Here is a 19,618-nt window from a genome sequence, read left to right on the forward strand (position 1 = left end):
TATCAGGTGTAGAATCAAACCAAGTGATATTTCATCACTCTAACTTCCCCATTCTTTACTATTTCTTGCATACTACTTCCTGTAGTCCTTTTATTGTTCAATATTATAAAACATGTGCATTATCATTACTATCCTTATCTACAAATTTATGTAGATTTTTGGAGTTGTCTCCCATACATAATATTTGTTTATTACTAGAAATATCAACCTTGCAATATACAGGTTACACAACTCTTTTAGACTATACAATTTTTTATCAGGTGAATATTTTGGTATCAACAAATAAAAAAAAACAAACAAATTTGTCAATACAATATTTTATGCTTTTTAAATAATTTGACATGCTGACTTTTGAAACTGAAAAACTAAAACCACTCTCTTAGGCTATATATTGACAAAAGTACAGTTGGTTTCTGATATTCAATGTACAAAAGGACAGTTTTTTAGTTTAGGTCTCAGGAATGTTGGTATTTATATTTTATTTGATATTAAATATCTAATGTTAACCTCACACCAGTAATGTTAGTTACATACAATTTCAGATAAGAATTCTTGATTCCCTAGTAAACTTTAGAATTTGGCTTAACATTACCTTTAAAAACATTTAAATAGATTATTGATCTAGAAACATTTAAAAGACAAACGTAATTGTGTTGATTAATGAAGCTATAATCACAGTGTTGTGATACACGTAATATATTATCTGGTTATCTTGACACCATATTTAACATATACCAGTCTTCGTTTGTTTTATAAAAAACCTTCAATATCCTGGCAAATCCATTCATGTGATTAGTTTAAGGAAATTCTGGTGAAATTTTGTACCATAAATGATTGAAAATGCCATCTTCATATCTAATTTTATTAAAAATTAGTTTTTCTGTTAAAATATATAGCAAGGTAGGACATTTAAATCTTAAAACCACATTTTTTGCAAATAACTTTTTATATAAAACAGCTCAAGCGACTTTTGGAGAGTTATCCTGCAAGTGAAGATTGTGCCAATCAATTTATGGTTTGTGATAGTATTAAGGTGATGTGGTGTCAAGACTATTCCATTATTTATACTTCTGTCGTCCCAATTTGGTGCTATATTATTATTTACCTAAAGGTAAGCATCATGTTTTGATCATGTTTTTATCATTCCAATCATGTTGTTAGCTAGATATTGTTCAAAGTATTGTTACAGTTTGTACTTATAAACCTACATCGTGAATTTAATGTTGCATACACCCAATGCAAGATATTGTTAAGCAGAATCTCATAATGCTAGTAAACCTCTCAAGACTGGCCTAATCTGATTTAGTCATACCTAATGATTAATTTTTTCATACACCAAATTCCAGTTTTCTAACTTTTGAATTCACTGTCATGATTTCACAACTCCCTAGATTAACTGGCTAAAAATAATAGTATTTAGAATCAGACATGGATGTGGGTGTTTCACCACAACTCACATAATACATTAAATATTGATTGATTTGTTGAACAATACTGACCATTTAAAGTAAAAAATGCCCCATAATTTGCATTGTGATATTTCTGTGATTTATTTGACTTTTAATTACAATGATCCAGTTTTAATGTCACAATATTAGGTTTATAATGAAGTACATGTATATTGTATATGTGTGTATTTAAACATGTATTATTTACATATTGTGATAGATATTGTTGATGTATTGTGACAAAGATCTGACTGATTTCATGAGCTGAGCAATAGAAACCATTCCCATGTAAAGATTCAGAAATTGGTCCAGCATATCATGTCACATCACCACCTGCCCCCCCTGCACCATTATAATTAGCTTGACAAGTCTGGTCTCACCCAATTTCTCACAAATTATATAAGTGATGATTGAATAGGACCAGAGCTGTTATGCTGATCTATAATATACTTTACATCTATTATAATAGAGGTAAAGTTGATGCCATAACATTCTAGTCAATTTCGAGTCTTTCTTCTTTCCTAAGCCAAAATAGAATGGTTTTACTGCATGCCCCAAAAGGTAAATTTCCTTTATATGCCAGTAGCAAATTTATGATATGAGAAGTGATGATGTATTTATTAGTTGAATAGGATGAATTTCAAGTTCAATATTTTCAGTCAATTTTACAGAAGCAATGCTTACTTTAAGAATTATTTATTATTTGTAGTGCTAGTAATAATGAGAAGATCATCCCTTTCTTGCTTACTTATTCTGTTTTTTTATTGTGACAGAATCTAATTGGCAACTTGAAAAAGTAAAATTGTCAACTTTGATTCCCACCATTAGGCTTACTTTTGCAAGTATAGCCTACGTCATTGATTTGAAAATAGGTTATTTATCTTGTTAGGCAACACCTCTTCCTGGCATAAAAGCAGCTCCCCGTGGTTAAATGATATGATTCATCGTTAGGGACATTTAGTTAGTACAGCTCCACATAACGTCTCTTTTAAAAATATCTTGTTAAATTTTGTTGTATAATTGTAGTGCGTATATGACTAGCTAGCTGTTCAAATAAATCTATTATATTTATACCAACATTTGCAATTATCCATCTTTCAAGCCATGCCATATGTATATCTATGTCGAGAATGTTTCACATGGCTGAGTTAAATACTTCTTCACCAGCTTGATTGCCCGATTACCCAAGGACTAGATCACAGCCTTGTGTGTTATCAATGGCTCAATGAGTTAGATTCTTGCTCACTAACCTGAAGGTCCAAGGTTCAATCCCGGCATAGTCCGAGATGATACCTTCGCATTTTTCAATCCGGTTTCCCCCATGTCAGTGATGCAGGTCGGAAGGGCTGACATGAAAAAAGCGCTTAGTCCTTCGGATATTTCAATAAACCGGGGCCCGTGTGCTACAGGCTGTGCACGTTAAAGACCCCTCGACAGTTGGAAATCGAAAATGTGCATGCTAATGCAGCTTCCTGGCAAAATTTCCCTCATTACACCCTGCATGGCGTTGCCTGTCTTAATTAGCCCACATGGTCCAGTAAAGTAGGATGTAAAACTCCATTTGATTTTATTTGTGTGTTTTGAATGCTCATGTTAAATATCCTTCGACTTTTAAGAATAGAAAGAGTATGCCAATAGTCATGGTGGGATAGCAGGATTAACTCAGATGCACATAAATTGGATTTGGACGTGAAACGTACAATGTATTTTTTCCGTTACTGGTTGATGTTTTCCGAGGGATATCGTGGTTTTCTCATTTCAATTAAATGATATCACCCGCAATGGATATTCTATTTCTAAGATATTTTGGGTAATAGTCTTAATGGTACTTCTCTTTAGAGGAGTCCACTACTATACTACTTTTACTCTCGATTTCGCCATACTTTGGAAGGCAATTGTCTTGCTTGTACAGATTCTTGTGTTAGTTGGGAACTTTTCACCTCTTTCCGTTGCACAAAATTACTCTTCAAGTACGAAGTATATAACGCATTGATAACCTTTGAAAGTATTTGTTCAGAGAAATCCTGTTCGAATTAAGCTAAATTCTATTTCTATAAAGACATCGTAAAAGATAATGTTGGTTTTATTTAACAATAAAAAGTATCACTTGTATTCCGGATTGACCTATCTACGATCTGTTAAAAATTATCACTTTAAAACATGTGGTTACCATGTGAGATCCAGATTTGAATGGAGGTATTTCAGTTCAACACCAGAATCAAATTATTTTCAAATAAACACTCCATTCTACAAACATTTGTCTGAGATAAAAAGAATTCTATTAGAAAATGCCGGAAGGTCACATAAAAATTGTTCAATTGATGTAAAATGCTGAATGCTATCAAACGTCTGTGTTTATTTTAGTTTTTTGGGAAAAAGTTTGAAATAATTAAGTGGTTATCTGACGGCACTTTTTATAGGATTTCAATTAATTTCTATCATTCAAGGAACCACTTAAGTGGGTGAAGTTTGACGTAAGTTCGTATCTTGAGTGTGGGCAACCAATTCTTAAACACACCGATACTTATCAACTATTTCACCATCTGACTAGTACAGACTTCATTCATTCTTCTTATTTTATGGTCTGTAGCCCGAAACTATTTTCTATCTGGAAGAAGGCTATGACCGTGAACAGTACAGGTCCGTAGCCAGCCAAGTATTTCTGGGTGGGAAGGAGGGGGATTGGCAAACGTCTAATCAAGGAGGGCAGTTTAGATATCCCCCCTCTCCCGTCCCGGAAAACTTTGTGAATTGTTATGCATTACAGTGGTGCTGTCTATAGAGTTATTGCTCTCTTTATTGCTGTCGAGCACGCCCATTGGAAGCCTGGAAACACTGATTTTCTGAAGACCTCCCCTAGAAAATTTTAGAGTATTTGACTCTCTGAAACGTGATTTCCTGACATCAAAGATTATTTGTATTAGGTCTGAGGATCTCGCCTAGAAAATTTTTAGAATTAGACGGAAACACGACCGTTAATAAGCCCGAAGGACTAAGGACTGAAATAAGAAAACGTTCCAAATGCTTTGTGACTTAAATAATAAATACGTTCTACAAAACTATCAATATGGATAGAATATCCTCCTATTTTGTTTCTTCATCGTTTACAGAAAATACCAATGAACAGATTATTATAAGAGTAAATACAAAAGTAGATAATATTAGTAGATCACAAATAACGGTAATAATAGAACCGTATTTATCTGTTTCCTTCTGTTTGTTAGCTCTTATTTCTTCTAATAAAGAAGAAGTCTTCTTTAACGACTGTCGTTCTGCCGATAGCTGACTATGTACAGATGTTCCACTGATAGCTGCTAGTTCATTCTCATCTATTTCTTCATCCCCATCATAGTTTATTAAAGAATGTGACCTTGATAAGTTGCCGCAATCTGATGCATCTGAAGTTTGACTATATTGAGATGGAGATACCTGACTATCATGGGTTCGAGATGACATTTCTTCAGCTTCAAGAACTAACGAATGGTAAGTTTCGTTGATTTCAGACATTTCAGATGCTCTATCATCCGTAGTTCCCAGAACTGCCTTTTGAAGCTTGCAAACAGTTACATAAGCGTCCTTCTTTCTGTTTCTTAAAGCTGATCCACCATAAGTACTCTTTATCTCTACAATAGAGTACGTTTATTGGTCGAGATAAGCAAAGATATGTCCCTAAGACAACAACGACTTTTGATTACGATTGTCAGTAGGAATTTGGAAATTTCCCTTATAAACTACAACTAAAGACATTGGAAAAGGAAACCTGCACGACTTAAAACTGTTAACCCTTAAACAGTTGTATAAGATGAAGATGTACTACTCTCCCTTTTATATGTACTACAATACACAATCATGATTATGTATATTGCAGTCGAACTAAATTTACAACTTTGCCAAACATTAATTATGTTAACAATCGAATCAAATTAATCATTGATAATTAATTTAGCACCCACCTGATATTTCCATGTCACCATTCCATAAAGCAGTATAAACTGTATCTCTTATTGGAGTTATTATGTATCTGTTTGATCTATCTTCCCATTTCATATTACCATCAGCAAATAATACCACCCATTTAAACTCCAATTCTTGTCCAGGTACCATTAATACTGGATAATAAATAAAATATACCTGGATGAGTTTTTGGAGACTAAATGCCTTTTTACCATAAAAACTACTAGACTGCATTATAACAATTGTTTTTTTAATGTATATGGACATTTAAATGTAATTTACTTTCTTATTTAGTACAAGAGAGCAATAAGATTATCAAAAGGATCATCATCTGAAAAGATATCAAATATCAGATATCAGATATCAACAGGTTCTTTTGTAGCTTTTGCCTTTGCTTTTTCTAGACTACTATTACTTGAGTACCTCACCTTCAGCTTCCCATGTTCCTTCTGGGTGTTGATTTGCTCGAAGACCTTTGTTAACATTCCATTCACCGAATTTTGGCAATGACCCCATCAGCGCTACTGCACTGCGATCATCACAGATATGATGTATTCTGAAAATAAGCCGAGACATTTTCGAAATGAAGTGAACGCCCATTAACTATCAAGAGATTCTATCCGTATTGGAAACAGTACTTTGACGTCCTATATTTATTGCTCTATTGTGACGTTATAAGGCCTTCGGTAACCTTATTAACGCAGTGTGAATTTATTTCCAGAAATAGAAAAACTAAAGTCACAGCGGCTTGTCTCCTTTGCACTGGCATTTTGGTATCAGAAATGTATTAAACTATTCATTGTATTGCAAAATACTATATTAAATAGCAAGAAAAATGGAGTACAGCCACACTATAATTCGAATGTCGATGACAAATTTGGCGAAAGGTTAGAAAATGTCAATTTTTGCGATTTCTAATAACCTTTTTTTCTGAAACACATTAGCCTAGTCCTTATATAAGACCCCCACCCCTCTCCCCTCCCCCCCCCACCCCTCTCCCCTCCCCCACCCCCACCCTACTGCTATTCAAATATTTTAAATTTATCTACTGACGTTAAAACACAATATATCTTGAGTACACGTTCGCAAATCATAATAACCTATACGCGATTTTTAACACAATATCAAATTGGTCCTATTTTGTGTCCTGTGTTTTCTCTGATACCATGACAAGAGTTAAGCAAATAAAGCGCCGAAAGGAATCGAGGATCAACCACCGACGTGACTACATATCAGAAAATTAAGTAAAGAATACTAAAAATGTCTCAGCAGGAGTTATGATATAAAGTCACTTCATCACTTCCATTTATCAAGATTTATTCCTTTATCAATACTCGAGTTTTTCTTGTGCCATATTTATTTCAGAAGTTTTATTTCTTTGAACTTAAATCTTACTTTACCAAGTTTTTATTTATCGTTTGAGATTGCCATGGTGTGGTGCATGAGTTTCATAATATTTACGGATGTATTGTTGTCATACTTAATTACTGCCAACATAAATGTACTTGAGCCTTAAAATTAAAAAGTTTTAGCCTAAAAATGGGACGTACTTATACTAGTTAGTAATATACTGATGCAATTGTTGGATTCAGAAAATTTGGTAGATACAATAGGTAGGGTTCAGACAAGTTGGTAAATATGATAGGTTGGCTTCAGACAAGTTGGTAAATATCATAGGTTGGGTTCAGACAAGTTGGTAAATACCATAGGTTGAGTTCAGAAAAGTTGGTAGATACAATAGGTTAGGTTCAGACAAGTTGGTAAATACCATAGGTTGGGTAAAGACAAGTTGGTAAATACCATAGGTTGGGTTCAGACAAGTTGGTAAACACCATAGGTTGGGTTCAGAAAAGTTGGTAGATACAATAGGTTAGGTTCAGAAAAGTTGGTAGATACAATAGGTTGGGTTCAGACAAATTGGTAAATACCATAGGTTGGGTTCAGACAAGTTGGTAAATACCATAGGTTGGGTTAAGACATGTCTGTAAATAAAATAGGATGGGTTCAGGCAAGCTGGAAATACCATAGGTTGGGTTCAGACAAGTTGTAGATACAATAGGTTGGGTTAAGACAAGTTGGTAAATACCATAGGTTGGGTTCAGAAAAATTGGTAGATACAGTAGGTTAGGTTCAGACAAGCTTGTAAATACCATAGGTTGGGTTAAGACAAGTTGGTAGATATAATATGTTAGGTTCAGACAAGTTGGTAAATACCATAGGTTGGGTTAAGACATGTTTGTAAATAAAATAGGATGGGTTCAGGCAAGTTGTAAATACTATTTGGATGCGCACAGTTTGTAGCATCTTACAGATACAATAAGTTGAGCTCAGGCAAGTTTGTAACAGATACAGTATGTTGGGTTCTGACAAGTTTGTGGCACCGTACAGATACCATTAGATGAGCTCAGACAAGTTTAAAATAGCATTCAGATACAAAGGGTAGGTTCTGACAAGTACAGATACAATAAATTGGGCTCAGACAAGTTTGTAGCAAAGGGTTGGGTTCTGATATCTGATAGATACAAATTGGTTTAAACAAATTGATAGTAACGTACAGATACAATAGTTTGTGCTATGGCACATACAGACACAAAAAACTGTGTTTAAACAATTTGTTTTGTTACTGTACGGTAATTCTAACTTGTTTGCAAGTTCAGACAGCCAGACAGTTAGGCAAATCCAATGCCGAATTTTAGAGATGACAGTGACAATGATGACGAGTATGACAATGTGCCACTATCTGTGTTCAGAAAATCTAAAGAACTCTTCGATTTTCGTTCGAGAAGTTGCCAGAACTTGACGATTATGCTACATGTGACCAATCACCAGTTGATTGGAGAAAAAGTGCGAAGGATTTATCAGCGGAAGAAATGGATCATAGTGATAATGAAATTGAGAATGTCAGTTCAGTTCTGTGATTTGAACATGCTTCAAACAGTCATGAATTTAAAGGAACTGACTGTAATAAAGAAAATTAATAGAGGCAGGAAACACACCTTGATGCAGTGCTAATTACATTTACATGTAATATGAATATAATTATTATTGTTATTATCATGTAATGAAATAAAATGATTGAACTAGCAAATTGCCGACTTTCTCTCCTAAGAGATCATCCCTTGAGTGGTCTCTTAATGCAGGTTTTACTTTCTAGAGCAGATTCTATCATGTCTTGTCTGATGCAATAATCAGACTGGTATTATATTAAATATTCTTAGTTGCAAACATCACAATACCATACCATCAGCCGTACTACAGTAAATATAAAAAAAAACTTGACAAAACGTTATATCAGCCGAGGACACCCTGAACTGCTAGTACAATTTGAACCATAATCTTGAAAAAAAAACCGTAATGTAATATATCTCATTTTATCAACTTTATTCGCAATACTAGTCACCTGCAGATCATTTCAAGATTATAACTGATCATTCTCTCATTTTAATATTTTAAATTCTGTAAGCACATATTTATCAATTTCACGTCAAAATACTGACATGAAGGATTACAATTATAGACTCTTGCTAGAGAAGATATTGTCGCTTAAAATTGGGGTTCACCTTCTGCATATCTGAATAACATATCATATTCGTTTAGAAATTTTATTTTACAAGCAATGTTATAGGGTTTATGAATCACTTCCATGTAAATTCATCACTAACCCAAAAAGTAATAGAATTATCACAATAGAATAGAAATAGACAGTGTTTACAGACTAAAGTATCCAATGATTTGATCATTTTGAAATCTGATGTGTTCTTTATCTTCAATTGATAATTTTACTGGCCTTTAACAATACTTGTTTGCTCACTTTCACTTCATTAACATTTATGTTGAGAATCTTTCGCAGTTTAAAGTGGTTTTGGTGGTGTATGTAAAAATGTTATCGTGATGTAAAATATTGCTTTAACCACTAACCATCTGAATCGTTTGTAATTTATTCTCAGTTATCGGTAGAAAAACTACTCTGGAACTCTTGTTCATTTAGAAAAGGATTTTATTATCTGTGTTATCTGTTTTGTTATTGATTACAATTTGGACAGTCTTTCTATAATCTAATGTACATGTCACTCACAAGTGTTTTGGTTAAGACGGGACATAAAGAATCACCTTGCGTCATTCCATTATCTATACTCTTAATGTTGAGACATTGTTTGTTATAAGAAACCAGAATTACGTGTACCACTTGAAATGAAAGAAAGGCACCAACGTGTGGAATATGCACAAATATGCGGCAATTACGTTACAGTTTTCCACTTATCAATGAAAAAAAAATTAAATTGTGCCTCGTGTTTTGTGTATCTCTTGTCGTAACCGACCGCCCAAAATGTCAAAAAGGCGAATAGATATAAAAGAAAGAAACAATTTGGTTAATATCAGTGAAGAATTCCGACCCATATCTTAACTCGTTTAATAAATCGAGTGGACAACGCCTTCTCTATGGATTATTGGCGCCATAACGATTCCAATCTCATCTAATCATGGCAGTTTGTCTATTATTTACATTCGTCACGACTTTCATGTTCTTGAAATTATCAAATGCTCTGCCCACTTGGGACCTCTCCGACCTGAATATAACCCGTGGTTTAAGTTTAGATGGTGATTATGACAGGTACACTGTGGGTGAATATGGAGAGTATGGGGATTACGATTATCAGGATGAAGTGTTAACAGATTTAACAGATAAACATGAAACTAAAGATTTTAATTTTTTGACAGGATTACCAGAATTAGAAGTGCACCTTCCAATCGATGTTCCACTGACTGAGGAAAAGACAGATGGACCAATCGAACAGGAGTTATTCTTTGAAACAGAAACGTTACGTCTCCGAACTCCACCACGGAAAGCTCCGGAATATATGTTGGATTTATATGATTTATTTTCCAAAGAGAAGTTTACACATCCGTCAGCTAATATTGTTAGAAGTTATATGAATATTAACGACGAAGGTAAGAATCATATATACATGCATGTACTAAGATAGAGTTATGACAGATGGAACTGGTGTGTCAGGGCATATTTACCATTACAGTGTTTGTTTAGATTTTTTTTCTGATTTTCAAAATAGCTGTTACATTAATCAATTTGCAGCAAACTAGCGTTATCTCTCTTTTTATTACTAGGTGCATTCAACAGAGCAAATATTCATGTTTCTTGTTTTTCGAACAGTTTGCCTAAAATAATGGAAATCTTGTATTATTTAGAGTAACATAACCAGGAAAACGATGATTTTGGCGATTTCTCATATATAGAAATTAGGACCGATTAAAACCACAACAATATTATTTCGTTTGCGTATTCCAGAATTTGAATGGTTAAAAAAAAGTCATATTTAAACTACGCCCAGTTACCTAAAATTTCAAAACAAATAATAAATTCTACATAGGTTTAAGATTCTTTTCAATACAATTGCGCACATTTAGAGGGCGTCAAAAACTCAATCAGAACAAGTCCGGAATATATTTCCACTATGATGTTAGAAATAGACTCTATTCTCGCTAGTAGTTACTAAAATCTATAATATAGTGTTTGTGAATTTAGCTACAATTGGCAAGTAGGCCTACTAGCTTCTAATTCTGTTCCCGATAATAAATCTATGGTGAATGATGTAGGTTTGGCCTGGATCAGAAGAAATGCAAGAATTATTTGGAAGAAAACATATACAATTTCACACTTACTAAAAGCTTAATATTTCCACTGAATTCGTGGAAAGAATATTATATATTTCCGTCCTTGTATATCGTCCTTTTAATCTGTAAAACTGTTACCGATACCAAACTTAATTCAATCTTGAATAATTTACTAATGACAGATTTTTATACCCGTGAAAGGAAAATATTTTACAATATCATCATTCACCACCTTTCCATAGGAGTAAGTAAGTTAGCACATTCTGAAGGGAAGTCATTCAGTGGAACATTTGGTGTAACCACAGCATAGTCTAGTGAATGACGTAACCACATCATTTCACATGGTGAGTTTTATGAATCACTATACTTTTGGGTGTTAATCTTTATTTAGTAACTTCAATTTGATAACTACATTATAGAATTAAAAATTCAAGATAAAATAGATTGAAATTGGTAACACCACGTGCAGCTTAATTGACCAGAAGTGCTGAAACTCACGTTCACTTGTCTGCAGGATATCTAGTATATAACATTATATCTTATTTTCTCACAATAATCGTCATAATACAACCATTATTCCTACTTTCAATTTGTCAAAATAATAACTAGTTAGATAAGGCTTATTGCAACCGGAAATACATTCTATCTACTGCTGCACCTGAGTAATATATCATTACAAGACCACACGAAGGTGAACCGAAATCAACCTAAAAGATTCTTTTTGACACGTTACATTTCGAAAAATACAGGCTTTAAAATACCAGAAATCGTCAAATGGCTCACCTTATTTTAGTTAGATAATGGGCTTTGGTGTATTCAGGAAGGATATTTTGATATTTAGATAGTGATATAAATTTACCATGCAAGGATTGATGAATGATGAGATAGTGACGCGAAAGAGAGTCTAGATGCCGTATTTCTTGTCTCAGTTGCTCCTCTCCTGTCAAGTTTGCTAATACTTGGACTGCTTTTTTTCTTTGGACTTTACTTTAATGTGCACTGTGGTCGTGCTGTTGGCGAGTTTTCTGCAATTTTTGTTTTTTTTTCTGATGCAGGTCTATGATTTGTGATATAAAAAAAGGTTCTTAATGCACCGAAACGCCATGTGAGATTTCGATAAAATTCCAGAAATGATTTAGGTGAAATTTGAATTAAAAATAGAATTTCTAGTTATTTAAAGCCACCCCCAATCTGTGATAAGTACGATAAAGAAAGTTAAAAGAACATTATCTCATAGATAGGTCAATAACATTGTTTAAGGGAAACATTCTACCATTTTAAGGGATACAAACCTATAATAATCTACTGTCACAATTCACTTTTACTTCTCCTTGACAATTACTACATGTATAATTTTCGTCCCATCTTGGAAGATATCTTGTACCTACCACGATTTGGAAACGTACACTTCCATCACTTCCACCAGAATGTTTTTATTGCATCATTGACGAACGATACGTTTGAATCATATTCCTTTAAAACTAATATTCAGGGGGGTATATACCTTTCAAATTACAAAACATAAATGAAGAAGAGAATGACTTAACTTTATATTAGTTATATAATTTACTTTTCTTTTTCTTCTTTCAGACGAAGAGATTGGTGGATTGACCGGAAGTAAACAATTACCTGGGAAAAAAGCCAGAATCCACAGATTAGCGTTCAATATTACGAGTATGACGTCAGACGAGGATATCATTTTAGCTGAATTACGTCTGTATACACTGGTCGTAAAGGATAGGGGGATATATGTGGGCGTTGACCGGAAAGTTTCTGTATTTGAAATGATAGACAGATCGTCACCGGAAGTGGAACAATTTGCAGTAATTTCAGAAAAGCATGTATATGGACATGACAATGGATGGGAGGTATTTGACGTTACATCTGCCGTGAAACGTTGGGTTGTTAATATGAGTTCTGTACAGATTTTAGAGGTTAGAGTAGAAAGTGTGTTTTCAGAAGAAACCGAGGGCGATATGGATATAGACGTCAATCCGTCCCATCAAAAAGATCCCCTTCTTGTCGTCTTCTCTAATGACAATGACATTAAACACCAACACGACACTGAAATACGAGAATTTATGAATTACGAAATAAAAAGTGAACAAAACTTTGCAGCTTCTATAAAAGAGTATACAGATGGTTCCGAATTAGAAATTTCTAACTCTACATTAGCGTTAAGTCGTGTAAAAAGAAGCCGAAGAAATAGAAGAAACAGTTGTAGAAGAAAACCTATGATGGTTGAATTTAGTAAAATTAATTTAGATAATGTGATAATCGCCCCCCATCATTATATGGTAAGTAAGGGTTTTGGAAAGTTAAGCTACTAATAAACATAGATGTGATTTCTTCACAGGTGAAATTCTCAAAAACCCTCACCTAGAAGAAAATCACATCTGTATATCACATCCGAGGAACCGGTAGTTCAATCAGGCTATGACAAACAGTGTCAGTGATAATTCAATCCTTTAAACAACGTTTTATTTCTCACCATGAGGTGAACTTTTTAGACAATCAGTAATCTGAAAACAAAATGTAACATTTCCCATCCATTTCTCACACATGATATACATGTATAAAAACACTAGAACAGATTTGAATACAGCAATCTGAATATCAAACATTATCAATTGGCAATGTTCAATGATAAAACTGACATAACAGTAAAAGTCACAGACAGACAAAAAACAGTTGTAGATTTCATTCAGAAGAGCATGTGCCATTTTATATGGTAGTAGACGATAGACAATGAGTCTTTTATATTCATATTCTTTCATTTATGGGAATGAGGATAATCTAACCAAATAGACAGAGAGATAAGAGGGTTTTTGAAAAAAAATTAATTCGTTGAAAAATCTCGAAAGTTGCACTCAACTACTGTCTAGAAATTAGTTTTAGTTGAATTCGAACGCCAGCCGGCAAACAGTTCAGTACAGTCTTAAACCTCAGCGTTGATGATAATGTAGGCTAAAGCTTTTTTTTGCTAAAAATCGCCCTCTGTTAGAATACGCGTTGAATTTACCAACAAGACAGTAGGTCTAAGTTCTCCACAAAATACATAATCATCGTGTATTAAAAAAAACTGTTCATCTAAAAATGACAGTCAAAATCATCCATGACTTCATTGATATACACAACTTTACAAAAGTCAAAATCGTCTCTATTGCATTCGAATTTGGACGCATTGCGGTTTAATCAAGGCTAATAACTCATTATCGTTCCATGGAAAATTGTGTATTTCCAGTCAAGTGCATAGAATAGAAACAGACTGGTACAGCTGTACCTCACACCTGTTAATTATTTGAGACATAACGAACACTTTAGGATTTCTTTTATCGAGTTGTTTTGTCTGTGTGCGGCCATTGTCCCTCATGGCCATGTATTCTCGAGACGATCTTAGCGCTAGATATCCTAGGGTCTTAATTTCTATCACTCTTTCTAGGATATCCTAGCGCTAAGATCGTTTCGAGGTTTACGTCCGAGAGGGGGCGAATCTAGTTATGAGATTTTTGCCCGAAAATATTGCTTTCGGGGTGCCCCCTCTGCCCCCATTTTGGCTCCGCCACTGGGCAAGAGGGACAATGGCCCGCACACAGACACAAGTCTGAGATACGATAATTTTTAAATCCTGTCCGATTTTCATTTTTCATTTTGGGAAGGTCTGAGGAGCTAAATCGGACTAAAAGATTATGGGCATAAATTTTATAGTCAAGGACGCCAGGAAACTGGCACATGATGGTTATAGATACAATAATAACAATACAATTGGACTTTGTTTATGTCTATGATTCTCTAAATGTTTCAATCCGATGGAGATATCCCTCTTAGGCTGTCAGTCAACACTCGTAGATTATCCTTATGTCCCGTTTTAAGGTAACTAATTTGATTTTTTATTTCCAGTCAAGTGCAATTGCTCCAAAACCGCCAATCCAATCAATACCAACTACGAACCAGTCCAATATAATATCACCACTATATAAAAGCATAGACTATTATACAAAATCATTCAATATCATTCTAGATCACACTATTATACCAAATCATTCAATATCATTCTAGATCACACTATTATACCAAATCATTCAATATCATTCTAGATCACACTATTATACCAAATCATTCAATATCATTCTAGATCACACTATTATACTAAATCATTGAATATCATTCTAGATCACACTATTATACCAAATCATTGAATATCATTCTAGATCACACTATTATACCAAATCATTCAATATCATTCTAGATCACACTATTATACCAAATCATTCAATATCATTCTAGATCACACTATTATACCAAATCATTCAATATCATTCTAGATCACACTATTATACTAAATCATTCAATATCATTCTAGATCACACTATTATACCAAATCATTCAATATCATTCTAGATCACATTATTATACCAAATCATTCAATATCATTCTAGATCACACTATTATACCAAATCATTCTAATATCATTCTATATCACACAAATGTACAAAATAATTAAATCCCATTCGAGATCGCACAAACATACAAAATCATTCAATCTTATTCGAGATCACTTAAACATACAAAATCATTCAATCTTATTCGAGATCGTTCAAACATACAAAATCATTCAATCTAATTCGAGATCGTTCAAACATTCAAAATCATTCAATCTTATTCGAGATCCCACAAACATACAAAATCATTAAATCTCATTCGAGATCACACAAACATACAAAATCATTCAATCTCATTCGATATCGTACTTAGAACATACAAAATCATTCAATCCAATTCGAGATTACACAAACATACAAAATTATTCAATCTTATTCGAGATCCCACAAACATACAAAATCATTCAATCTCATTCGAGATCGATCAAACATACAAAATCATTCAATTTCATTCGAGATCCCACAAACATACAAAATCATTCAATCTCATTCGAGATCCCACAAACATACAAAATCATTCAATTTAATACGAGACCACACAAAGATTCAAAATCATTCAATCTCATTCGAAATCCCACAAACATACAAAATCATTCAATCTCATCCGAGATCCCACAAACATACAAAATCATTCAATCTCATTCGAGATCGCACAAACATACAAAATCATTCAATCTTATTCGAGATCACGCTAACATACAAAATCATTCAATCTCATTCGAGATCACACAAACATACAAAATCATTCAATCTTATTCGAGATCACACAAACATACAAAATCATTCAATTTTATTCGAGATCGTTCAAACATACAAAATCATTGAATCTCATTCGAGATCACACAAACATACAAAATCATTCAATCTCATTCGAGATCACACTAACATACAAAATCATTCAATCTAATTCGAGATCACACAAACGTACAAAATCATTCAATCTTATTCGAGATCCCACAAACATAAAAAATCTTTCAATCTTATTCGAAATCACACTAATATACAAAATCATTCAATCTTATGCGAGATCGCACAAACATACAAAATCATTCAATCTCATTCGAGATCCCACAAACATACAAAATCATTCAATCTAATTCGAGATCGTACTAACACACAAAATCATTCAATCTAATTCGAGATTACACAAACATACAAAATCATTCAATCTCATTCGAGATCCCACAAACATACAAAATCATTCAATCTAATTCGAGTTCGTACTAACACACAAAATCATTCAATCTAATTCGAGATTACACAAACATACAAAATCATTCAATCTCATTCGAGATCGCACAAACATACAAAATGATTCAATCTCTCAAGTGTGATCTCGAATGAGTAATAATCGGAAGAAATATTTCAGAGTTATTGCCCTTGACTTAGTAAAAGCGCGTCAAAATTGCCTTGTAGACACGATAGAGAGAACAGGTTTATCTGATCTTGATGAAACTTGATATACATCTATATGTTGATGAGATCTCGGCCAAGTTTGTAATTTGTAATAATCGGATGGCCGGTTTCAGAGTTATTGCCCTTGACTTATTAAAAACATGTCAAATTTGGCATGTAGGCACGATAGAGACAACAGTTTATAACTGATCTTGATGAAACTTGGTATGCATGTATACATTGATGAGATCTCAGTCAAGTTCGAAATTGGTAATAATCGGATGAACAGTTTCAGAGTTATTGACCTTATGTGTGTACAGCAATGAGACATTGTTCATGTTTGAATTTGATGATAATTTAATGAATTGTTTCATGTTTTCGCCTTGACTTATAGATGATTTTAAGATTATTTGAAAATTCATTATTAAGCCACTAAAGATTTTGTGGGCGTGTGTTACCTTGCCTGGCAAGATATCTTTAAGGTTGCCGTTATAAAACCTGCTTCCATCTACCTATTTGTAGATAAAGAGTTCATTCTTGACCAGCATTAAACTTCGCATCACGATATATCTGTTGACCACCCAAATGGGTAGATATAATGTCATCTGCCTCCTCTGAAAATTCAAAGAATGTCAATAAATCTATCTTGAAGGTCTAAAAAAGTTAATTATGTCCCCAGGTCACAATGCCAAATGTCATAGTTTATTTTCAAAAATAAAACAGAAATCATATGTTCAATTTAACAAATGAAACATTTTATGCTTATCATGAATAGAAACAGACTGGTACAGCTGTACCGCACATCTGTTAATTATTTGAGACATAACGAACACTTTAGGATTTCTTTTACTGAGTTGTTTTGTCTGTGTGCGGTCATTGTCCTTCATGGCCACGTATTCTCGAGACGATCTTAGCGCTAGGATATCCTATAGGGTCTTAACTTCTATTACTCTTTCTCGGATATCGAAGATCGTTTCGAGGTTTACGTCCGAGAGGGGGCGAGGGAGGGCGAGATATCTGAGATTGCCCGAATCTAGTTATGAGATTTTTGCCAAAAAATATTGCTTTCGGGGCTGCGAGGGGGTGGGACTGCCCGCTCTGCCCCCATTTTGGCTCCACTACTGGGCATGAGGGACAATGGCCGCACACATACGCAAGTCTGAGCTACGAGAATTTTTAAATCTTGTTTTTTTTTTTCTTTTTCTTTTTGTGGAAACTGCCACTTTCTGATCCGCTGTCAAGTTCTTTGGCACATGATGGTTATAGATACAATAATAACAATACAGTTGGACTTTTTATGTCTATGATTCTCTAAATGTTTCAATCCGATGGAGATATCCCTCTTAGGCTGTCAGTCAACACTCGTAGATTATCCTTATGTCCCGTATTAAGCTAACTAATTTGATTTTTTATTTCAGGCTTTCGAATGTATTGGAAAATGTTATCTACCAATAGGAGAACATTTATCACCAACATTACACGCTATCATTCAGACTAAAATGCACGCGTACAACCAAAGAAAGCATGCTCGTGCATGTTGTGTGCCAACAAGACTATTACCGATATCAGTATTGTATTATGATGAGAATAATGTTATAACGTTTAAACATAAGTATGATGATATGGTGGTCGGGGAATGTGGATGTCGGTGACCATTCGGAACTGTTACTTTTGTCTAAGGCAATGCAATTCGATTGGCAGAGTAAAACATCGAAATGAGTACACCAAGGAGTAGTTTCAGTATTATTCCTGTAATGTATCATGGAAGTAATACATCCTTCAAATCCAGATATATTAGATAACAAAGTTATTTGTAATAGATGACTAACAGAAGATGCAACAAGCTGTATTATGTGTTCACATCGGCCTATTATACATGTCGTTTTTTTTATCATCGAAAACATTATAATTATAGTATTAATTAATGTGCATACTGATGCATGCGAACCATTTTATCATTGTCTACTATCGGCGATTTTAAGATGTGTGAATGTCGTCTTGGAAATCAGGTGAGTTATTTCCCTTGAATGTGATTAGCTGTTGTGGTGGGAATGAAAAACACTAATAACAGAATCGAGTAGGACTTATGCGTTCATGTGCCTAAAACCATTGTTCACTTTATGTAAATATTCATTGTGTTTGTTTTATTTTTTATAAATTTGTTTAATGGGATGATGCGAGAGCGATATACTTCTTTTTATGAGAACCATATATTACAAAAGAAACAGATATAGTGAATGCAAAATTCGTATACCATATCTACAATACACAAGTTGTTAGATACGCTCACATTTCATATTGAATAAATGTACATTTTTTATGAAATAATTGTAAATAGCTACATAATTGCATATTAAGGGATCAGTTGCCGCATCATTTGCGATACTGGGGAACACTTGACCCCAAAAAAATATCTTGTTCCCCTCCCTCATTTCATTTCTAAGAAATTTCAAAATATAATTTGTTTAGCCTATCTTGTTGCCCCAAAATCAAAATATTCGTCAGAATGCACAAAAATTATTCCATTTCTAAAAAAAAAAGAATTCTGGGGGACTTAGAACCCCAATTGAGGTCACCTAATTAACTCAAAGTAAGTTCCATCTTGAAGGCTAAAGCATTACTTTGCATTTGGTGAAGGAACGCTGAACCTACTTTATGCTGTTAGGTGTGTTATGTCATAGGGTTCTGTAATGTACATTATTTTGGTGGTAAAATATCTAAATTTCTCTCTGTGTAACTTAACATATA

General features: G+C 33.8%; 2 protein-coding genes across 2 annotated transcripts; one reads left to right on the plus strand and one right to left on the minus strand.

Moving 5' to 3' along the window:
* Positions 1–4,532: 4,532 nt before the first annotated feature.
* Positions 4,533–5,978, minus strand: LOTGIDRAFT_157569 (hypothetical protein; the record flags this gene model as incomplete). The annotated part of the gene is made up of 3 exons (XM_009049775.1): positions 4,533–5,071; positions 5,402–5,557; positions 5,831–5,978. 3 exons carry the CDS (start codon positions 5,976–5,978, stop codon positions 4,533–4,535), a joined length of 843 nt encoding a protein of 280 aa, XP_009048023.1.
* Positions 5,979–9,922: 3,944 nt separating this feature from the next.
* On the plus strand, positions 9,923–18,522 carry LOTGIDRAFT_111943 (hypothetical protein; the record flags this gene model as incomplete). Its single annotated transcript, XM_009049776.1, has 3 exons — positions 9,923–10,352; positions 12,624–13,330; positions 18,289–18,522. The coding sequence occupies 3 exons, from the start codon at positions 9,923–9,925 to the stop codon at positions 18,520–18,522; spliced, it is 1,371 nt and encodes a 456-aa protein (XP_009048024.1).
* Positions 18,523–19,618: the final 1,096 nt, after the last annotated feature.

The sequence above is a fragment of the Lottia gigantea genome (assembly GCF_000327385.1).
Source record: "Lottia gigantea unplaced genomic scaffold LOTGIsca_14, whole genome shotgun sequence".
In the NCBI taxonomy this organism is placed as follows: domain Eukaryota; kingdom Metazoa; phylum Mollusca; class Gastropoda; family Lottiidae; genus Lottia; species Lottia gigantea.